The sequence below is a fragment of the Theropithecus gelada genome, chromosome 4, assembly GCF_003255815.1.
Source record: "Theropithecus gelada isolate Dixy chromosome 4, Tgel_1.0, whole genome shotgun sequence".
Lineage (NCBI taxonomy): Eukaryota > Metazoa > Chordata > Mammalia > Primates > Cercopithecidae > Theropithecus > Theropithecus gelada.
The window spans coordinates 96090917-96115343 of record NC_037671.1 but is presented as its reverse complement, the minus strand read 5'-3'; the positions used below and the strand labels follow the sequence as shown (position 1 = coordinate 96115343).

At 39.4% G+C, this 24427-nt stretch overlaps 1 protein-coding gene across 17 annotated transcripts in view; it reads right to left on the bottom strand.

Moving 5' to 3' along the window:
• The window catches only part of KLHL32 (kelch like family member 32), a 241582-nt gene that overhangs the window by 41029 nt on the left and 176126 nt on the right, over positions 1-24427 (bottom strand). For 14 of the 17 annotated variants that reach the window (XR_003119167.1, XM_025384114.1, XM_025384099.1 and 11 more), the window contains one exon: positions 14253-14468. The exons of the other annotated variants lie outside the window; for them this stretch is intronic. Coding sequence is in view for 9 of the 14 variants with exons in the window: in XM_025384114.1 (XP_025239899.1) it covers positions 14253-14468 (216 nt within the window). In the remaining 5 variants the exon portion in view is untranslated. The remainder of the gene's footprint in view (positions 1-14252; positions 14469-24427) is intronic. 17 annotated transcript variants of the gene reach the window in all.

Here is a 24427-nt window from a genome sequence, read left to right as displayed (position 1 = left end):
AGCATACTTTGCGCTGCATTCTCTAACTTCATTTCATCATAGTATAAAAAACTAGGGAACTATGAATCCTCTATTTCTACTCTGCAACACCTGTGAGTACAGTACACATATATTTTACATATATACATATATTTATATATGTATTTTTTGAGATGGAGACTCACGCTGTCACCTAGGCTGGAGCACATTGGCACAATCTTGGTGCACTGCTACCTCCACCTCCTGGGTTCAAGCAATTCTCCTACCTCAGCCTGAGTAGCTGGGATTACAGGTGTGCACCACCGCGCCTTGCTAATTTTTGTATTTTTAGTAGAGATGGGATCTCACCATGTTGGCCAAGCTGGTCATACAAATAATATTTTTATCGAAGAAGATACACTCTTCACCACAGTGATCACAGATTTTTTTTTAATCCAAATAGAAATTTCAGAGAAGATTTGGGCCAATGCCCAGGTAGTCATATCAAAGGATTTGGGTTACACAAGGATCATTACAAACAATAAATGTCAGATGGGTCTCAAAACAGAAATCAAGCATGTAAGGAATCAAAGCAGCCGAGAGAGGGGGACAGGGCTTAGTTCGGGTGGGAGAAGTGGCCTAGAGAGCCCAGCCTGTGGCAGTCATGCAAAGAAACCAGAGATGTAGAGAGATGGCCCTGTGGTGGAGAACCAGCTGCCTGATAGTCTCAGAAGACTCGTGAGAGAAGAGGGAACTGTGGAGGAGGAAGGAATGAGTAGAAGGCACTAGCTGTTGCAAAAGAGAATCTGTAGGATAGTTGAGAGAAAGACTGTATTGCAGCCTCACTGAGAACCGTCAATATTGAATGAAAGAACGCAGGAGTCCAATCTGGGGAAATCACAGGTCTGAGACATTCTTTATCAGGTTAGGAGGAAGAGCAAGCTGAACCCTGAAGATAGCGAAGGACACATTGAAGAGGAAAAAGAAACTGGGCCCCATGACCAGGTCCAGTCTGGTAGCAGAAGCACGGCCAGCACAGGCAGGCAGTGAAGGGCAAGAGGCCCTAAGCGGGAACATCACTGCTGAGGGGCGCAGTCTGGGTGGACAGTCTGCGTGAGAGCAGGACAGCGGCAGGCGTGTCATCCGAGTGTATGAGGGCAGAAGGCCCTCTGTGTTGGAGATGAGTTTGATATAAAAAGTATACACGTGGGGAAACTCTGAACTCCGTCAGGCTTAGACCAGAAACAATTTGACAGAATGAGTTATGCTTTCTTTAAGATGAAACGGACTTTGCTTGAGTCCCATTACTTTAAAAACATAGTGAATCTATAAAATAAAATAATTCATTGTCACATATTCCACAAGTTAATATGAAAATTAAACCACGCATTACTTTTCTAGTAGTAAAAACTATTGATTGACTTGATTGACGCACTTCTCTACAAATTATCTTTTTAGTTCCCATTGATTAAACAAAAACAAGACACAACTAAGCAATAATTTTAAGAAGCATCCCTGAGGTCTATTTTACTATTTTATAGAGATAAAAAAATAATCATTTGTGGTGTACTGCAGTGAGGAATCTTGTGAGACCATATATACACAATCCCATTCTCATTTCTTTTTTAAATAAGCATTTTAAACAGAACTGTTGATTAAATAAGGGCTACGTTAAAACAGCAACTGGATTCAATGACTTAATTCAATTTTGAGCCTTCTCTGGTGAGACTGAATGATCACCTAATGACTCTCTTACTATTAAAAAACAAATAGGGTTTTTTGAAAACAAGAAAAAAATAATGTGAAAATAGAACACTTGAAGTAAAATTATAATCATTATGATGCTGTCACTTTAACATCTATAGACTTAATTGTTTTCCAATTGATATGTGAGAAAAAATGTCCCAGACTAGGTAAAAATATGCTGCTGAATGTTCATTGGAGGAAAAAAATAAATAAATAAAGACAACAAACAAAAAAAGGCAAAACGATTCTAGCTCTCAGGTGCCTAATATATAATGAGACCACTATGCATATCTTGGAGACAGAAATAAAGGTTCTCCTTTATTTTTTCTTTTCCTCTATTTTTCTTTTTAAAGGGTATGCATGAAAGAGGTACAAAGCTCATTATAATACAATGTGAGCTGCACATTGTATATACCAGCATTATTAGATGTCTGTATCGTTTTTAGCCTATACTTCAAATAGCTACAAGATTAGGTGCTGGATTTATACAAATTGAAATTTGCAACTTTTAATAACCTTAGTGCTTCCACAGACAAGTATCTGTCTTCCTTCCTCAACCCCTTCCCTATGTTTGCCAAGAAGGAGGGTAACAGGAGTAAGATGCTGTGTTTGGAAGCAGGAACTCCACAAACTGTTGTGAGACATGCTAGTGATAGAACGGAGCCTTCACTTTCATATATGTGCCCATTTTAAATTTACTGCATTTGCTGGTTACTGTGCGAAACAGGACACAACTGTGTGAGCTGCTGCATTAGCAAACTGGCTGAAGTATCCCTGTCGTTTATACTTCCCCACCGCACAATCAGAATGGAAACATTTGCTCTATTGGAAGGCAGTGATAAGGATGGATTTTTAAAGTTTCCATTTTTAAGTGAAAATGAAAGAAAAATGCTCTTCTAGATGTGTTGTGCCTTTGAGCTCCATTTGAAAAAAGAAAAAAAAAAGGCAGAGAAAGCTGCTGTGAAGGTCACCGAGTGAAAGAACTTCCTCAGGGCACAGAATAAATTAAATCCCAAGGAAAAAATAAAATGTGATTTCCAGAGTGTGAGGCACAAACTCCAAATGACAATGATTGACAGCCAAACTATATCCGTGCAATATCCAAGACTGCACGTTCTCATTTACCTCAGTGTAGCCAGCAAGCGCCCATTAAACATCCGTCTGATGCCCAAATTAACCTTCTTGGCAAACTGAAAGAGGCACAAACTATCATAATCAACCTTTCATTATCACAGCAGCCTCTAGTTAAAGGGTCAGAATAATTGTGCCATCAGAGCCTTGATTGTTTTCAATCAACAGACGGCTGGAGTGACAGCTCGGTGATGGAGGAGTCTGATGAAACCGCACCAGGCCTAATCAGAGCAGATGAAAGGAAGGCATGATTGGTGCAAATGAACAGTCGTGCCTCTCCTTTTCATTTACAATCTGAAATTACTCTTAAATTTGTGGGGGTTTTTTTCCCTCCCTTATGAGCACCACTGAAAGAATGTTTGACTTATTATGAGTTCTGACAGTGCAGAGTTATAAAACACAGGTAGGGTTATCAGCTGAGGCTTTAAGTGGGTATTCAGCATAATTCTAACAAATTCGCTCTTGAAAAGCACAAAATGACTAAAAAGGCTTCCAATGACCTAACCTCTCAGTGCTGTTTCATTAGCAGACCCATTTACTCTGCTGCTGTTAAATGATGAGACGATAAAACCAAGGGCAGGAATATCCTGTAAATGTTTTCTCCCAGTCTCACTGCTCTGCTTACTTCAGTATTAGTTCCTTTGCCCCAAAATCCTTAGAGTTCTCTAAAAGCAGTAAGAACATTAAGAGCTCAAAAGAGCTCATCCATCAGAGGGCATGCCTCAAACAGGAGCTGTTTTTCCTTAAGAACTTGATGCTATGGTGGGAACCACAAGTGATAGGAAAGGGACTGGAACCCAGAAATCCAATGTGGATATCAAAAAGAATATCTGGGGAAAAGGAATAACAAATTCTGCAATAGGCCACGCTAAATCTAGCATAAAAAGAATTTGGAGAGACTTGAAACACCATAAAGCTGTATCTATACAGCTGTTTCTGTTAACAAACTACTGGCATTAACATCCTTAAAAAGTTTAGTGATGAATGGAATATACACTTGGAGTGATAAAAATAAGCTTCTACTTTCTATTTTCTTTAATGCTGAGACCAACGAGACAATCATGGGAGTATTATGATTTAGGTCAGTGCTGCAAAACAAAGGAAAGTCTTTTAGCTGCAAAGATTAATATGCATCTAATATGTATGCGTGTGTCTACCTGCAAGTGGGTGTACTGTGTGAATCCCACCTGCATATGTGTAAGTGATAGAGGACAGGACGGCTGTCGGCTCAGAATCCAGGGTAGTTTTTAACCTCTTTACTCAAAATTTTTATATAAAACTTAGGCCATTTTATTAGCTAGATTGGGTGTGAGAATGATGAGATGGGATATATAACTAACAAGGTAAAAAGAAGACTTATAAAATAACAGCCTTGAATTTTCCATGCAATATTTAGCAAAATTTGTTGCCTCTGAACCAGGTCTCATTTTATGAGCCAATTGCTCACCATGAATGTATCCAGAATGTACAAAATTCATGTAGTTCTACCTATATGTAAATGAACTTCAAGCAGAATATTGCCAAACCCTGCATATGACTTTCTGCAAAATCTCAGAGTTTTTGTTTTGTTTTTCAGAAGACAGTTGTCAAAGAAAGCTATCTGGGAGGTAGTTCAAACACATGTATTTTCCAAATCCATCCTCACTCTCACACACTTTCTCAGTGCTGCATTCCTCAGCGGATCACTTTACTTTTTGTGTGCTCCCGGGCACCTTCCACAAGCTTTATCAATGAGTGACACATGCTCCATCATCTCCTGAGGGTTTAGTCCTCTCAGTGTGGTGCTGGCTTTTTAAGGCATGACTTCCTTCTGCCCAGAAGGCAGTTTGTGTATAGGTCAAATAGGAGTGGCTTCAGGATACTGACTACACATGGGGTTGAAAACAGGATTTCCTGGCTGTTTCACGAGCATGAAGACGAGAAGCAGGCCAATTTGGGTAAGTGCCTATTCTAACTCCCAGAATCCAAGGGGTGTGGAATTAATCATTCTAAAGCACTACACAGCCCCTCTACATTGCCTAAAACTTACATGAGATGAGAGGAGCAAAAAGATTCTTCAGGGTACCTGGCAAACCTGATAAGTCAACCCCTTTGTTTACTTTATTATTTACACTTTATTGGATTGATATGGGGCTTCACTCCAAAGAGTACATAGTCCTAGCAGTGGGCAGAATAAGGAATTGATTACAGTCCTCAGCAGGTCCAATGTCATTCTCATTGCCAAAGAGAGAGATGCCTAAAGTGTATTTGCCACTTAACTAAGCGTCGTCCTTTCTGGATGAAGAGGTTTAGTTTTAGTTTCAGCTGTGAGTAATTTTCCATTGTGATTGGCTGACTTATAGTCAATTTAGTATAATTAATGCCAAATTACATTGTAATTCACATGGAATTACAAATTAAAAGCTATATTAAGAGCAAATGAATTAATCAAAATTAATGATATTATGCTCACTTGTTTTAAAGTGTTAATAAGATAGGTCCTCCTAAAACGTTTAAACTTTAGCACACCATCCATCACTCCTTTAATTACCTGATTTCCTTGTGTGGCCAGAGAAGGTAGCATGTGGGCATTCCTCATCAACAAGAACACACACAAAGAAGATATGTGCACTCAGCCTCTGGTGTGCGGGGTCTTTTTAGCTCCTGTTCTTGAAGCATAAGTAATACCGTGCCACTTACCAATACTGACTTGTAACTCTTCCTATAGACAAAGGAGAACAATGCACAAAATCTTTGATACATAACTTTAGAATCATTCATTGACTTTTTTTCCCCTGAATTTGTCTTCCTGGTTATGCTTTCCCTACCAGAATATCAAAATAGGTCTGTAGTTCATCAACATGCCACCGCACGTAACAAGGAGGAGGTGGTCAGACGAAGGGGTGGATCCTCACCATGGCGAATGCATAACTCTGTATTATGAGCGTAAGAAAAGCCCAAGAATGATGTATGAATGCTTCTCCTGATTATGATCTCAGAATGGCCACTTGTCTCCTCCAGGTGTGTTGAGTTAGGGTGTTATTTTTCCTTGTAGCAGAAGTTTTGGACGCAAGGGTGGGAGAAGCACTTCTAAGGAAGTCAGTATTCAACAATAAATGTTGAGGCTTCTCCTGACATCTCTTTAGAATGTAAATAATTCTAGAGCCTCTGGGTCACTTTATAAGTAAATTTACATCCTCTCCTTTAGAACTCCCAGAACAGCAAATCTCTATGGTCTGACACAGCCAATCAGCATGATTGTGGCCTAACACTGAAGAAAACGGATTCATAGGATCATTTGTGTTGGAAAGAGACTAACATTTATCAATTTCAAGAAATTTATATCTTTCACCTTTTCTCTTAAGCCCCATATCTAAACCATCACCCCGCTGTCAATTTCTGTTGCATACATTTCTAAAATTTCAATATATTGGGCATAAAATGAAGATGGAATGATCAGTCATTTCCATTTGTTCCTTCCAATCTCTGGTCTCAAATAGGGAAAACAGCCTACAGACTTTTTCCCACATGGTCTGTGTCACTGCAGCAGAAATAATGGCACTCCAGGTTCTTTTTTACTCTAATTTATGTCTCTTGATCAGATTTTAAAGAGATCCTCCCTTATCGTCTTTCATTTCCTGCTTTATACTACACCATCGTGTCCTCTGAAGGAATAAAAGATGGTTCCCTCCCTCTGCCAGAAATCTCTATGCATTCTTCCTTATCAAACCATCCAGAGCCCGAGTTTCTGGGCTCTGATCAAAAAAGACCCTCAGCAACACTTTCCTGTACTACTTTATTGGAGACATTTTTGCAACTTCCCACAAAGTCTCACAACAGGTGAAAATGAAAACTGGTAATTTATTAGGAAACGTCTACTTCTGGTTCACTCATTATAGAGTAATATATAAAAACCTTTGACTTATGAGATGTATAAGGCACTTTCAGGTTCTGTTTTCTTAAAGAGTTGGTATATTTAAGAGAATACAGTGAGAGCTCCATTGAAATCTATACTGTGAAGTGAGTCAACTATTGAACTTCCAGAGGCTTTAGTTTTCTCACTAGTTAAAATTTGGATCATACTTGCCTTATCAACCTTAACAAGGCTGATGAGAGACTCACGAGAAATTATGTGTGTGAAATGTTTTAAAATATAAAGCTCTCTAGGCTTGCAAAGAATTATTATTGTTGGTATTATTATTGATGGACTTCTATGCTAGCCTCAGGGTTTCTACCTTGTATATGGCTTATAGTTGGGTTTTACTTTTAAATCCCTGATAACCCAGGTAGCAGCAATATTACTGCAGGCCACCAATGCATAAGTAATATTCTCCAGTCATCTCTTTCCTTCTCACAGCAGCAACAACAAAAATATCAGTCTGGAAACAACATGAATCACAATGAAAATTAGAAGCAGAGAACATAAATATGTCATATCTCATAAATCACCTTGTTCTGTTGTGCTTATTCTTTAAAAAAAAAAAAAAAGGAAAGAAAAAAAAAACTATTAACTCATGAGAACAGCAGCACATGAACACAAGTTGGGTCTCCTGTAATTTCTGATAATCACTGCCCCTCACAGCTACTCAGCAATGCACAGCTCTAGCACTGAGGATTAGCTGGAGCAAAGCCGCTCTGAAATGAACATGTCATGCGTCTCGCAAAGGCACACACCCCAGACAAACAGCAGCAAAGCCACGAGTCAAGTTACTGGAGGATGCACCCTCACAGAGGAGTTAGCCGCATGTAGATCAGGAGGAAAGACTGAATATATGCTCTGGCAACTAGGAGAACCAATCCCTGAAATAGCAGCATTACTCCATGTCCAGCTGGGGGCCCCTCAAAGGATAAAACATCCTCTGGGCATAACATTTGGGACGCAAAGGAGCCACTGTTTATTCTCTTCACTAACATCTAAGAAGAAGGAAACGGAGATACCTTCATCACATTTTTAGAAAAAAACTATACGTAGTTGGGAGAAACTATAAGAAGTTTCAGAAAGAAAATTAAGAAGTGGTACAAATTTGTAAGTTGGGACTACACGTACGAATTTCATGAGTTTAAGAAATGGTAAGTTTAAAAATAGGAGATATTGTGAAGAAACCTAGATAATAATAATACCCAGAAAGTAGCTATCTGGGAAAATAATAGTAACAACACATGCATGTATGAAAGAGAATTGAAGAAGGGCAGGAACATGATGAAAAATTATAATTTGTTTGAGGATAAGAGTTCTTAGTATTTTATTCCATTTCTAGTTACCAAGGTCCATATATTAAAACATGAACACAGCTTGTAGAATTTTTTGATTAAATATTTACCCACAGCCTGATGTGTTTGAGGCTTGGACTGCATCACATGGATTGACAAATGTTTGTGAAGCTGTTTAGAGGGTGCATACAACAATTGAGAGTTAACAATAAGCAAAGCCTTGAACAAAAGGTGAAAGGACACTGGTTGGTATTGAAACATCCAGTCAAAAGCATGTCATCTCCATTGTACCCATATCGTTTCAACGTTATGGTGCCCCAACTTGGCAAAGAAATCATTATGCTATTTGGTACAGGTCAGTCCTCACTAGGAAGGAATTGGGCAGGTGGGAAACAGCAGCAAGCAGAAAGCCCCACATCAGACACCGTCAGGCCCACGACAGCAGGACCCTGTTGGTCCTTCCCATTACTGACTGTCCAGAACCCGTCATATGGCAGGCAATAGTAGTATCCCACAGGACATGGCTGGGCAGAGCAGGCACTCAATAACTATTTGGAATGAATGAAAGAATGAATGAGGCATATGTCATCTAACAGAATTAGAATTAGCAACATGACACAGACATGGAGGCAGGCACAGAGGCCATGATTTGTTCAATCCATGGGCACTACCCAAAGGAACTAGAATGATCATGCTCTTTTTTCTGTTTTTGTTTTCTTGTTTTTTTTTTTTTTTTTTTTTTCCAGACAGGGTCTCACTCTGTTGCCCAGGCTGGAGAGCAGTGGTGCAATCACGGCACACTGCAGCCTCAACTTCTTGGACTCAGGTGAACCTGCCCTTTGGGTAGCTGGGACTACAGGTGCATGCCACCATGCCTAGCTAATATTTTCATAGAGACAGGGATCTCACTATGTTGCGCAGGCTGGTCTCAAACTTCTGGGCTCAAGCGATCAGCCTGCTTCAACCTCGCAAAGTGCTAGGATTACAGGCATGAGCCACTGTGCCCAGCTCATCAAGCCTTCTTAATTCCTGTTAAAGTCATAGGAATAATTGGATGCACCTCTGTGCCCATTGCCTGAGTATTTCTGAGCTTCTATTACAAATTTAGAAGCTATAGACCAAAGTAGACATAGCTCAAGAATTAGAAGACATGAGTTTGATTCCTAGATATGTTACCTCAGTTTCCCCTTTTGTACTACAGGAGAACAAAGCAATAATAAATGCAGATGCGTTCTCAAAACTGTGATGTGATATTCAAATTGGAAGTATTTTAATAGTATTGTTTGACATATAGTACTATTTAAAGTCCTTGTTTCTTCCTGGCCAGAGGTACATTTGGGTCAATTTATCATCGAAGGATAAAAGATGAAAGCTGAGTACATCACTAGTTTCCTCTACTTTCCAACTATAAAGGGATAGTAGCTTTTTGTTTGGGTTCACTTCTGGGACTCCTTTTGAAGAAAATGATTAATTCAAACTGTAACGTGGCTGATTGTGTGGTAGACATAAAAGCCCAGGAGGAGCATGTCAACAAACCACTGCATTTGAGATTGTTGACTAAACAATATGTGGCTTATGTCTCTCAAGATATAAAATGAATATGTAATTAATAGTATGACTTAGGGAAGCAAATTTCCAACAAAAATATAAGGAAAAACGCAGGCCAAACTCATTTTCTATATCAATTTTCTTAGAATAAATCCAGCCTTATGTAGGAATAGTAGGATGTGTTATTATCCATTCAATACATTTTAATATGGAAACTCTACATTATTGTTTTTGTTTATTATTAATAGAGTGCAAAAGAACATGGCAGTAGGTAATGCAAACACTACAGCACAGCCTCTGCCTCTAGGGATGGATAATCACGGACAAATATGAACAGGATTGCCCCAGCCCCAAATCAGGTTACATGGTCCCTCTTTGCCACACTAAAATAGGACATAATTTAGGTTTGTGCAATTGCTTTTGCACCAACCTAATAGAATAAAGGCAACCCTCCCTGCTGAGGTCTCACCTTGTTTGACGTCACTCACATAGCCAGTGAATTTTTTGGTCTTAGTATCTACTTAAGTCTAGGCAAAGTGAGACCCAGAATACAAGTAGGAAGTGTCCTCAACCCCAAGGTTAATAAAGTAAGAAAAGTACTGTTCTTTTTTTTGAGATGGAGTTTCATTCTATCATCCCGGCTGGAGTGTAGTGGCGCGATCTCCACTCACTGCAACCTCTGCCTCTCGGTTCAACTGATTCTCCTACCTCAGCCTCCGGAGTAGCTGGGATTACAGTGCCTGCCACCACACCCAGAGCTGTTTTCTTTCATTTTTAAATATCTTTCTTGTCTCGGCTACTTTGGAGATAAAATAAAAATTCAGAGAGCTGTACTTATGGTTGAAAATCAGAAGGATTCTCTCCATTTGGGAGGAGGCCTGGGAGAGGAAAACGGAGTTGGCAGACCTGTCCTCTGCCTTCCTTCCACTCTAGCATAATTTTGGGTATTTAGTAGGTGCTCAGTACATTCTGATGGGTGGGCAGCCATATTTTCTCCCTATGCTACTGTATATAAGAACTGATGTTATATTCAGGCTTTTTCTATAAATTGTACTGCCATGGAAAACAGTAATCTCCCTCTCACTCTGGTGAAAGAGAACCTAAAGGCAGAAAATGCAGGAAATGCATGTTCCTGAAAAGAAAACAGAGATTACTCAGCACTTCCTATGAAAATGAAAACAGATTCAATCATGAGAATGATATGGAATTATTTCTATGTGTTGTTCTAAGTTTTTTTAATGAAGAATTGCCATGTTTTGGCTTATTTAAAAATATTTTATTGACAGAGAAGGATTGTATAGATTCAAGGTGTACAACATGATGATTTGATATGCATATACACTGGGAAATGACTACCACAATCAAATTAATGAACATATCCCTGGAACCCATGCTCTACACTAGATCCCTAGAACTTGTTTATTTTCTAACTGAAAGTTTTGTGCCCTTTGACCAACGTCTCCCCATTTCTTGCACTCCCCAGCTCCTATGGCAAGACGCTGGCTCAACAGTATGAAAATATATGCAAAATCTAACAGAAGATATTTAACAGGGCCCTACTGAAACGAAGTTCTGATTGGGAGCTAAAATCCGAAAGCAAAATCAAATGGATAGAGATTTGCCAGGTCACAAATGCAAGTGACCTCATGTCCCATATTTCCATTTCAGCTGATTTGTTCGGTTTTAGTCTCCTTTCTTTGAACCCAATAGCCAATTTGGTGTCTTTCATCTGGAACCTGATAAATTGCTGGCCTTGAAACTTAAAACCAAATTGTTGAGCTGAATTGGACTAAATTTTTAAAAAACAATATATTTCAGGGAACTTCTATGTCCTTATCCATTCTAAGGTATGTATGTGTACAACTCTCTCTGTTACCTCTAAATATAGAGTGAAATTAACCAACAGATCAAGTCATTTCAGACTTGAAATGGAAGGGATAAAAATTTGTCTACGAGGGACCAAGAAGATTTCTGTGAGAGAAAAGACTCAGAATAAAGCTTAAAAAGGTCAGATGGAAAAAAAAAGAACAGTTCCAAGGCATCATCTTGGGGTATTTTACAGATTCGCAGATCCACAGAATAATTACTGTGGTCTGCATACAGCACATTTTGTTGAGGAAAGGGCCTGAGTAAGGAACAGCAGGAAAAAGTGAAAAAGAGTTGGTTCAGTGAGGATAATCTGAAGGTTCTTATGACAGGTCTTCAGAGCCAGACTGCATGAAGTCTGGTGAATAATGAAAATTAGATCTTTCACCAAAAATGGAATGGTCCCAGATTACATTATCAGGACATAGTAGAAGAGCCAGCTGCCTAAGTGTGTGTGTGTTTACCATGCTCTCACCTAAGTTACTGGTTGCACATATTAATCAAATAGCACGCCCCCCTCCATCCAGTTTTCTATAACCTGTCCTACCTTGTGCCAATTTCCTTTCTCCTCCCCAACACCCTTTGCTTCACTCTTCTTCTTTAAGACACGGGATGGGGATTTGTTAAAGTCAATGAGCACTTTATTACAGTGAGAACGTTCCGTAATGAACAATTCAGCAATTTAATGAGATTCTGTAGATCTGTCTCCAGCCTGTCCATCAAGTTTCACTTCTATAAAGCACCCTGACACTAATCCTCTGGCATACCCAATCTCTACCCTGGGCTGAATATTAGATTCTTCCATGGTATATTGCATTACTAGTATAACCTCAGCAAAAATGATGAACTTAACTACACTTGAGGCAAAATAGCTGGTCTGATTTGATTTTTCTCTATGGGGTTGAATATGAGGGAAATACTTATTTACTAAGATAAAGCAAAAACAGTTTCTTATTGCCTGCTTAATGCCTAAATTGATAATATTTATGTGAGTCTTTTAATTCTTTCTTGAGGATCAGGTATTAAAAAAATTATTGCCTGCAGCAGAAACCAGCTTTTAAAATTCTACATTATAATATTAGTAACCTTTAGAGAGGCAATTATGATAACTCTTAAATGGACAGTATGGAATTTTCTTGACACTCAGCCATCTGCACATTACCATGTCGATCTCTGGCAGTGCCCTTAACTGCACCACAAAAAGAGATAGAAGCCACAAGGATGGTTAGCCTCAGACGTCAATTCAGTTAGAAAAAATTAAATGCAGGATTCATTCCAAATATTTCTTTTTCCCTTGGGAAGTGAAGAAAATTTGGCTACTTCCCACTTTGAACTGACCAAAGTAAATTCTGCTGATTTGTGTTTATAAGAGAGAGCCACAGATAATTGAAATTTCTACCAAAAACAGATCCTCGCCAACCTATTCAACCTCTGCCTGAACAAACATTACCAAAAATACCCAAGGAGTCACGAAAATTTATTCTTTAGTGTCTTTTTGGTCCTTATATTTTCTTTATCAAGACAGTGTGCAATAGTGAAGATGTGGGGTCTGGTGTTAGCAGACTTAAATTTGAAGGCTGGCTCTGCTCTGTGACTCTGAGTAAGGCACAGAAGGCTCATTTTGTTCATGTGGTACATGCAGTGATAATAGCCATTCTTTCAGGCCTGCTGTCAATAAGTTTGCAAAGAGCCTGGGACCCAGAAGCCTTCAGGACACTGCAGCTCTTTAATTCCCTCTGGTGGAAGCAATAATGAAGAGGGAAGTTACCGATTAAAATAACACGAATAATGAAATAAGGCAGAAAGGTATCAGGAAAAAAATTAGTGAGTAGAGTTAGCTACTGAATAATTAATAGCTACCTATATGACTATTTTGGCCAGAATTAAAATACTCTCTAAATATCACTTGATAAGATACCAGGGATTCACTGTTTAATCAGCTAATAGAAGACTTTAAATTTTCCCTAGTAGTCTGTATATAATTATTTTTCAAATGATCGTGAAATCTTGGAGGCATGGCACCTTAGAAGTAACAAAATGGCTAGCCAGTGCTTCAGAGAGTGAGATAGACAAGCTGTGATAGGGAGGAGGAAGATGGGCTCTCTGAATATTCCCCAAAGACGCCATGTGGATTGTTCAAGGAATAGTCACTGGGGATGAGCAGAAGAGGATTTAAATTGAATAATCAACTTCAAACCACAAAACATCCTCCTGTCCTCTAGACAAAGGAATGACACAATGTGAAAAGAATGCTATGTCAGGCGAAAAGGCAGGGCTTAGGAAAATAGCAATGAATGCAGAATGAGCTAAGGATGGAGATTTTTCCACTGCTATGCAAGAAGAGCTTCATTTCATTCAAGATCCAAGCTGCTCTCTATTGCAACAAAGAAATGTTTCTGAATTGTTTACAGCAAAGGCCCAAATTTACTCTGATTCTACTGGTCTTAAATATGCATATATATCACTTTACAATCCATTTTTTGGTCATATTTTATTTAAGAAACAATTTTTATCAGGAAAAAAAAAAAATCCCTTGACTCAGATGTGACCATGTTAGGTTCTGGGAAGCCACATTGAGGGTCTCATGGATCGCCCCTGCAATTCCCTGAGTTAAGCTGTAGAGTCCGCTGAGGGCTCTGAGCCTCAAGGGCCAGTGTTCTCCAATCACTTGTCCATCAAGGAAGCATGACTTCTAAAACAACTCCATGAGGACCAAAGCTGCTAAAATAGTGGTAATTGTTCCTCAATCCTTTAACTTAAAATCATGGCATGCCTTTTCAGTGCCAGAAGAGGACCGTGCACAGCGCCCTTACCTGCCAGATCTGCTCTTCGCTCAGGGAGGTCAGGCGGTCACTCTTCAGCACCTCCTGAAGCAGGCAATAGGGAAGCGTTAGAACATCTTCCGGGCGGCTCTTCAGGAGTTCAGAGAGATGTTTCACTAAGAAATCGATCACTGCCTTCTCCAACAAAGTGAGGTTAAAGAGGTCAGCAAGTCTGTACAGATCCAAGTAATTAAAGCTATTTAATTCCTGGGTGCCAAAAAAATAAAAATGAAAAAAGATCTCTTAGAAATCAATCCAAGAAAGAGCAGGCAAGAAATTCAGATGGACTCACCAAGGTTCTCATCACAGAGGTGGGAGAAATGGGAGGGCTAGTGTTAAAAAAAAACCAAAAAAACAAAACAAAACAAAAAAAACCAGAAATCACAATTATAAGGCTCTGCGTAGAGAACAGCTATTCTAGAATTCATAATTTTTCCTCATTTTACTCCTCTCAAAACCCGTATATTTAAAGACATCTTAATAAAAGGAGTGAAAGGGGTCTCTGGTTTCAAGGGCTGAAATGTTATTTTGCAACATTCTAGAGACATTTTACTAATGAGGGCAATTGATTTTTCTACCCTTACCATATTTTACAGTTTTTTCTCTACTAAAGATAATGTAAGGGCAGGTAAACGGAGATTCATGATTAGATGACATAAACTGTATGAAGACAGACTGACTCTGCTCTTTTTCTAAAACTTCAAACTAAGTAGGTCTTTAAGTCAAAACAACCCATCCTGTCTTCACTAAAACCCAGAGTTTTATATACAAGGTCTCCAGAAATGAGGAAATCTCACAGAAAAGACTCCTGTTTGAATAATTCTGTATTGAATCCACCTAAGATGGATGATTTGTAATTGTTCTGTTTTTTTTCTCAGCCTCAAACATTCCATTTTTTCCACCTTTTTGAAGAGTTTCTGCAGAAATGCTTCAAATTTGGGAGGATTTTACCTGCAGTCTCAAGCTCATAGCCAGGGCTCTACAATTATGCCTCCAGAGAGTCACAGCTTCCACTGTACCTTTGTCACTGTACCCCCACAAAAATCAGAGATACAGGACACTTGTTGAAAGAAAATTTACATATGTCAAGTAGAATGAGAGTGGGCTGTTTCCTACTTTCCCCTCACTTTTAACTTACAAGTATTAATATAATTATGAGCAATATTTTTCCAATAACTTGAGGAATGCAGAATGCTATCAGAGAGCCATTTCACTCTATAAATCCAAGTAATTTTCAATATACTTTCCTCCCTTTCTAGTTATCTAAGAGTATTAAGAACTCTATACTGAGGTGCACAGTTCGCACCTCAGTAGATAACTGTATAAAGCGGGGAGCTGAAGGAAAAAGAAAACTCACCCCAAGGCAATGCTAACATAGCACGCACTCCTCCTTTTGGGGCAGATGGGCTCTGTAAGCCTTAAGCAAAACCATTGCTTCTCGTCCTTTTGGTTAAACCATGTGTAAGCAAAACAAGCACCAATAATGCTGCTTTTAAACTTTCCATTAATGTAATGGGGGAAGGTGGGAAGCAATACACTTCATTAAATGCCCAACAATAGTACTGTGGATGGGAAACAAAAAATACTGTTGTTATAGAAAGAGTGCCGTTTCTAGTTATAAAAAGTAATAAATGCTCATTTCATAAAATTCAGGAAATACAAAGTATGGAAAACAAAAATTGGTCATAATTTCACCATGCAGAGATAATCACTATTAATGTTTTTGTATATATACTTCTAGACTTTTAAAAAATAAGTCTTTTATATGTTGAAAAAAGAGAAGAGTTGCATTCAGGACCAAACAAACCATCAGCCACCACAGGCACTTGGAGGCAACCAAGGCAGGCAGAGAAGAGCAAGGGCGGTAGAGGCAGGCAGACTCGGCTCAAATCCAGCTTGACACACCATTGGCTGGGGTCTTGGGTCAGTCACTGAATCTCTGTTATTCCCCAAGTACATTTTTTTTTTTTTTTTTTTTGAGACGGAATCTTGCTCTGTCGCCCAGGCTGGAGTACAGTGGTACGATCTCAGCTCACCACAACCTCTGCCTCCAAGTTCAAGTGATTATCCTGCCTCAGCCTCCCGAGCAGCTGGGACCACAGGCGCACACCACCACACCCAGCTAATTTTTGGATTTTTAGTAGAGACGGGGTTTCACCATATTGATTAGGCTGGTCTTGAACTCCTGACCTCATGATCCGTCTGCCTCGGCCTCCCAAAGTGTTGGGATTACAGGTGTAAGCCACGGCACCCGGCCTCCCCCAAGTACAAATTTAAGAGCTCAACGAGCTCATTGGGTTGGCATAAAGATAACGTATGAAAAGCACTTACCATAAAAGTTTGGCACGTGGAAAGTACACAGTAGGTTGCCGGGGAGAGCAAGAACAATAAAGTATATTTGAGGATTGTTGTTTGGGATCCATAAACCATGATTAACCACAGATGCAAGGAGGTCAAAATGAAGCATGTGTTTTCTTTAGATATTCAAGTCTTGAATAAGGCACACCATTAACTCAGGGAAAGAGGGGGTGGCCAAAATAAAAACCACAGAATTAAGATAAAAACTAATTGCAAGTTAATGCCTGCCACATCTATACAACTAACCCACATCTTTCTCCTAAGCTCTGAATTCATTTTCCCAACTGCTTATAAGAAGATGCTGTCTCTTGGGTATCCCACAGTCATAAACTCATCATGTCCAAACTGAGTTTTGGTTTTTTTTTTTTTGTTTTTTTTGTTTTTTTGTTTTTTTGTTTTTTTTTTGAGACGGAATCTCACTCAGTCACCCAGGCTGGAGTGCAGTGGTGCGATCTCGGCTCACTGCAAGCTCCGCCTCCCAGGTGCTCGCCATTCTCCTGCCTCAGCCTCCCGAGTAGCTGGGACCACAGGTGCCTGCCATCACGCCCGGCTAATTTTTTGTATTTTTAGTAGAGACACGGTTTCACTGTGTTAGCCAGGATGGTGTCCATCTCTTGACCTCATGATTTGCCCACCTCAGCCTCCCAAAGTGCTGTGATTACAGGCGTGAGCCACTGTGCTCTGCCTAAACTGAGCTTATTTTATAATAGCCTGCATCTTCTCCTGTATCTCCTCTCTTAGATAACAGTCACATCTAGACACCCACATCAAGAACCCAAAAGTTGGCCCATATTCCTCCCTTTTATCTAGTCAATCGCCAGTCCTGTCTCTTTTTCCTCTTTAGTATTTCTTGTTCTGTCCCTTATCATCCCCTGTCTGGACTTCTTGCAACGGTGTCCTAAATTACCATTCTTGCTTCCAGTAGCAAACTCTCCATCCTGTCTTTTCACAAGAATCTGGCCATATTTATTACCTGTTTAAAACCCACTAATAAGTTCCGATTTGCTTTTGGGAAAAAGTCCAAACTCAGTAACACTGTATAGCCTTCCATGACCCGGACTTTGCGATCTTCACATCCTACAGTGCAGCAACCCTGTCCACCCTGGCTTGGCTCTAGCCATGACAACAACCTACACATTCACACTATGTGCCAGGACTGCAGCAGGAATTGGCAACACAGATGAGCAAACAAAGGCAATCCCCAGGTCTTATGGGATATATAGTCTACTGAAAGAGAAGGCCATAAATCTAAAAACCTTACAATTACATGGAAAACTATAATTGAGGTAAAAGCTACGAAGAGTAGAATATAGACTCTGAGTGTCCGTAACAGGGATTTGACTTGGAATTAGTAAAGGGCTAACTTGGAGTTGACTTGGTGTAGAAAGTTAGTAAAGGCTTCCCTGAGAAGCCGTTTGGTGCTGAGAGTTGAAGGAAAAGCACCCTTTGTTCACTTGGCAAAGGGTAGGATGGGGATGTATATTAACAACATTTTATTTCTGTATTCTCTGTGTTCTGGCACCTGGGGTCTCACTGACTGGGAAGAGACTGCCCCTCCCAGGGCTAGCCAATTCTTTGAGAGAGCAAACGGCTTTCATATGCAAAGTAACCAATCCAGAACCATTACTCTAAACCACCTCCTCTATGTGGCTTCTACACTCCAGAAGGCAATAGTCCTCTGTCCCCATCATCCCAGGGCCAAGTACCAGACAACCAAAGGCAGCCCCTACTCTCTAGAACCCACGGAAACTTTCAAACTAGCCAATCATAAGCCTGCTAACCCTGCCTTGCCCACTTCCTTCCTGCAGATACCACTATAAAGGCTCTGATCCACTTTTCCCCCCTCACTCTTTCTACCTCCTCACCAACCCTGGGGCTTCCCTATGTGGTCCTGGAGGTGTGGTCTGTGCCCTCTTATTGGAGCAGAAACAAACCATGTTTTCAATGGGAGTTGTCTCCTGATCTGTTGGCCTCACCATAACTCAGTAATAACAAAACCTACATTTTAAAGCAGGATGATGGTGGGATTTCAGGGAGATGCTCCAAGCCAAAGAAGCAGCATAAGCAAAATTCCTATGGGGGAGGATTTGTGTTTCCCTTGTTTCATCTGAATACCCTATGTAGCACATCTCCCTTCCTCTCCATGTCACCCTCAGTCACATTTCTCAATCTTATTTGTTTTAGAGTTTGTCACCACCTATAATTATCTCCAGCATTTATTTGCCTATTTGTTTATAATGTGTTTGTCTCCTCCCCTGATCCCCCAGTAAGTTCTGTGGGAGGAAGGAGCTGCTGGTTTGTTCACCACTGTATCCTCAGAGCCTAGAACAATGCCAGGCACATTCAAGCTGCACTTGCTGAATGAAGAAACCAGATCATCTTTTCAACTTCCCTGGATCAGGTCAAATTGACCACCTCCTCCTGTGTGCTTCTACTCTGCCCCGTGCAAACATATCTAGCACATCACTTGTCACTGCAAGCAGCCTTTGACTGCAGATCTATCTCTCTCTACCAAATCTAAGCTTCTTGGAAGCAAAGATTGTGTTTCACACCTTGTGTGTCCCTGGTATCCAGTAGGGAGCAGATGCTTAATACATGTATGTTTAATGAAAGAATGCCCATGAGCTTTTTCTGTTTGCTTATAATTAGGCAAAAACAGAATAGCCCATGTCTTTCCAATATGTCTATCCAATTCTGAACCTTGTCCAAATCAGGCCATTTTTCATACCTCACAGGCCTCCCTGATTGTCCCTTTCTCTTTCTGGCCTTCTGACACATACACATAAAGGTAAAGCCAGTGATCATTCTGTTTTCTGTGTGGGAAAATTGGTAATAATGACTAGAGTTGAAAGTGTTACTGAACTGGCCGGGCGCGGTGGCTCACGCCTGTAATCCCAGCACTTTGGGAGGCCGAGGCGGGCGGATCACAAGGTCAGGAGTTCGAGACCACAGTGAAACCCCGTCTCTACTAAAAATACAAAAAAATTAGCCGGGCGCAGTGGCGGGCGCCTGTAGTCCCAGCTACTTGGGAGGCTGAGGCAGGAGAATGGCAGGAACCCGGGAGGCGGAGCTTGCAGTGAGCCGAGATCACACCACTGCACTCCAGCCAGGGGAACAGAGCGAGACTCCGTCTCAAAAAAAAAAAAAAAAAAAAGAAAGTGTTACTGAACAAGTACAACATAATCATTCTTCTGTGACAAAAAAATCAATCCACCCCAAATTTCTTTTTCAGTCCAACAGAGAATTATTTCCTCTATCAATTGGCTACTTAGATCAAAAGATTTTAATATCTTTTCAAATGATACTTTTTCCTAATTACGAGATTGTTTCAGTTCTCCTACATTCTGTGACTTAAAAATGTGAGTACCCAGGTAGCAGCAGTGGTTTTGAATGGAAATTACAGCTCAGCAACAAGAAACTCTCTTGAGTAAAAGAAAATCTTTCTCTTTTTTTTCTAAAAAGGTTTCATTTCTGTCACACTGCTTCTCACTTGAAATTTAGTTTCTATTCAGAATTATGGTGCATACATTGTTGTTCTTTGGGGAATATTTTTAAACAGTATTTATTTTCCTTTGGTTTAGGGCTATTTGGCTTCTCTTTTTCCTTCTATTTGTTTCTCATAGTGTGAATGACAAGTTAAATAACAGAAGAAGAGCCATAAAATGTGTCCTCAATATCACACTAGCTATGGAATAAACACTAATTTTTCAAGTTCAATAATTTTTAAACTTTATATATTCCTCAAACTCAGTCTTTCTGTGTGGCCTTTTCCCCTAATTGGTTCCTTCAATGGTTATTCCCGAGATTAACTACCAAATATGGTAGGGGTAAAAATATGGGAAAGGCAAATATTTTTTTATTTTGGTTTATATTCAAGTGTAATTACATTTGCAAGGCAATTATCAAGCAGTTAGGACATGAGTGGGAGGAAGGAGAGCAGTCTGAGGACAGTGTTGACCCTGTGGCCTTGCAGCCCACCCTTCCCAAACCAGTGAAGGCAGCAAGAGAACAACTAGTCTTGGTCTCACTGATGTCCCCTGGCAGGTCTCATCTACAGCAGAGTGGCCATCACCTTTGTGGTGTCTCTCAATATCTCAATTAGGAAGGTACTACTAATAAATGACCAAAGTTCATACAAGAAGTACTTTGTTTATAATTTAGAGTAGATTTAAGCCTATCTCTGAAATAATGCCACCCAGACTCACTTGTATTCTCCTATACCTTCTTGAATGAGAGAAAACCATTAGCCTTATACCTAGAGTCGGCGTATTTACCACACACAACCCACAGCCTAGCTTAGGGATGTCATGCTCAAGAGCTGTGTCTTGTGTGCCAATGATGATACAAGCTGAGACTCAATCATCTGAATTTCTGAAACGTAGTCTTAGTTTTGGCTACCGCCGTGGCTCCCTGGCTCGTCAATAACCCCTTGCCCATCCACACTGCAGTTTAATCATGCCTCTGGCACAGAAATTATACACATTATACATAATTATATGATATCTGTTTGTGGGGGAGATAATGGAGATAGTCTATAGTGGATGCAGTCATCTTAAAAATAGGTGTTCTGACATTCTTAGAACTAGATGAGGCACCCTTCAAAACAAAGCCTTAAAAACACCTATTTCTCTTGTTGTCTCATCTAGTTCTGAGAATGCCACTGACTTGTGAAAGAAAAATAAGCATCAAGTACTGTCAGTATAGAAAACTACGACTTGGGTTAAAGATAATAATAAACTCCTCTCAAGGTTAAAACAAGAGTAATGTCATTTTGATTTCCCAAGTTTTCCCCCTCTAAGATGTCCAAATTGAACAGGGTTACAGATTTTTCTGGGTAATAACACTCAACAGATGTGGCTATTTTAACAATGCTTTGTTTCATCAATGTAATTATAATCTTTCATTTCCAATTATTGATGCACTTCACTCAGACAAGTCTCCTTCGAAATGTCACCTAAATTATCCCATGTCGATACTTTACTACAGATAAAGATAGGCAGGAGACATAGTGGTTTCTATGCCCATGATGTAGTAGCATACAAGAAGTTCTTACATACAATGTTGATTTTATATCACAATTTGAAAATTCCTCTAAATGAAAGGCCATCCTTGGCTATGTAAGTCAAGAAATTCTCTTTTTAAAACCACTCCCAAATCTATTCCAAATAGCCTGAGAAACCACTCTACATAAAAATCACTATGGTTTGATTTTTAACAATGTTAACTCAAAGTGAAATTTAAAAATTTTATCAGCTGCTTTTAAGGACAAAGTAGCAAGTAGGATATGGTATGTATAAGGCTCTTTATCACTGAATGAATTCTAATGTCTCCCACTTCAAGTCTCCTATCACATACACAATAAGCTTGCCACTAAGCTATTCATGCATGTAGCTTATCTTCAAACTATTAAAAATGTACCTAGTAAACTAGTAAAAAGTAGGTTTTGCATCACATGCTTTTTGTATTCTGCACAATGCCAATCATAATGTCTTTCTCACAGATTGCAACAGAGAAGTATTTGTTGGATCAAGAATGAAAAAAAGCAAACAGTTGTGAGGCACATCTATGACTTTACATGGAAAGAGGAAATAATAGCTTGGTTATAGATATAACTTAACAGTTGGGCAAAATAAACAGCTCTCCCACAATTAACTGAGAAAAGTGTTAAGTACTTGATCTGAGCTTCAGAAATTCCCTTGTGATGCTAACTAGGTGTCGGGTTTTTTCATACAACTGGGCAATATAATGGAATGCCCACTTGTGGTACCAGATACATGAGGCCTGACTTCCACAATGAATCTTGCTTGGGTCTCCTTGTTTTCTATATGTTAGATTTTTCTGCGTTTCCCCAGAATGTTGAAAAAGAAGCCTACTTCTCTTGGTTTTTAGTGATGATCAGAAAAAGATAAATGTGCAAACTGCCAAAAAAAACCCAGATATAATCAAATGAATTCTCATTAATTTTCCTTTAGACCATAAGCAGAACTTTGAGACTCTTTTGTCACAAATGATTATTATTTGTGAAGGATTTGAAGACATCGTTTGCTTCAGTAGCCTTTAAAAAGCTTGTGAGAAAGGGGAAGTTCTGTAATATAAATGCCCTTCCCCTCTATGGGACAATCCAGATCAGATTCCATCTCCAGGGAAAGGCAGGCCACTCCAACTTGGAGGACTTTCCCTCCTCTGACTTTTAATTATACTTGCTACTTGTATCATTTGTTCGACTCTTCTCTCCCCAGCCGTGCATAAAGGTGCAGATAGTATCTTTAGATCTTTAGATCTTCCTCTCTGTCTTCAGAAAGTGGCTACCTAGCAAGTTTTGATTGATATACAGTGGGTAGGCAAGAAAAAATACTACATCTTTAAAATTGCAACTTGTATTGCTTTTAGTTCTTAGTTCATGGTAAACACATAGATTTTTCTGCTCCTCTAAAAATATTTAAAAAGTTTACAATGTAAACAATTTATTAAATATTAATGCATATATTTAATATTTAAATAAATAAAGGTACGTGCCTAGAAATGTTAGCTGCACTGGAGATAAATATGGCAACCTAAAAATATGGGAAAAAGCTATTGCCTGAACTTTTCAGAACTGTGTGCTACTTTTAGCATATGTATGCACCATGAAGTGTGTTGCCATCTTACTCTTCATGATTTAGAAATATTGTAAGTACACCTAATTGTGCATATTTACTTAGGTTCCTAATTTCACAGTTTCCCTGTCTCCTCCACTGGGTGATAAGCTGTGGGAACAAGGTCCTGGTGGCGTCTTTAGTTTAGAGTTGTAGGAAAAACACATGATTTGGAGCTGACCCACCTGGATGGCTTCAGTCAGTGGTTAATCTTTTCAAGTCTAATTTTCTCATCTAAAAATTGGGAAAAGTGACACTGCATTCCAGATCTGTGATAAGGATTCTCAAAAGTGCAGGTAAAGTACCTTCTACATAGTAGATGCTCAACATACAGTAGTTATCATTATTCCCTTTTACAAATGCTGTTTACAGTAATCAAACTATAGTTTTGCATAGTCCATACTCACTGAGTGGGTAAAGGGAAGAAAACACTGAATGTCTAATATGGACATTGTTTTTCTGAGTGTCAGCAAAAACCATGGCTGCCACATAAAATCATTCACTTCTTTTGTACTTAAAAAATACTTCACCAGAGATAAGTAGGGAGAATAGATAGAGACATTATACTGGACCATAAGCAAGTATGTATTACTATAATATACTCTGGTTCCCCGGCTCTATATTACTCATAGCAGAAAAGGCACATGGAGAAATCTACGAATGGGGGAGCCGCATTTCTTTATGACCTTATTTGAAAGATAAACTCCTTGGGGAAATACAATTTATTCAGATTATCAAGACCCTGCTGTGCAAATCTACAGTCTGGGAGCACACTATGGAGATCAAAAAATATTTACTTTATTCTGTTGGGTATAAAAGCTTTTAATGAATGCATAATTAAGACAAAAAAGTGTACATGGCTTAGAAATTCCACTGCTGAGCCAAGCCATTAATATCCAAGGCACCATACCCAGTTGTGATTCCACCTGTTTCCTATTTTGATTACAACCTAGTTGTAAATCAAGGTATTATGTGACTACCTAACCTGGTGCTGCAGGAAAGGCTGGTACTCCAGGAGTAGGGAAAGCAACATAAAGGGGGCTGGTGTAGATGTGCGGTGAAGGTGTGGCCTTTGGTACAGGTTGAAACAAACCAATGAATAAACAAAATCCAAACGTTTTAATAGCCTTGGGATCAGCTATATATGAAAAAAGTTATCATGTTTATTGGGCG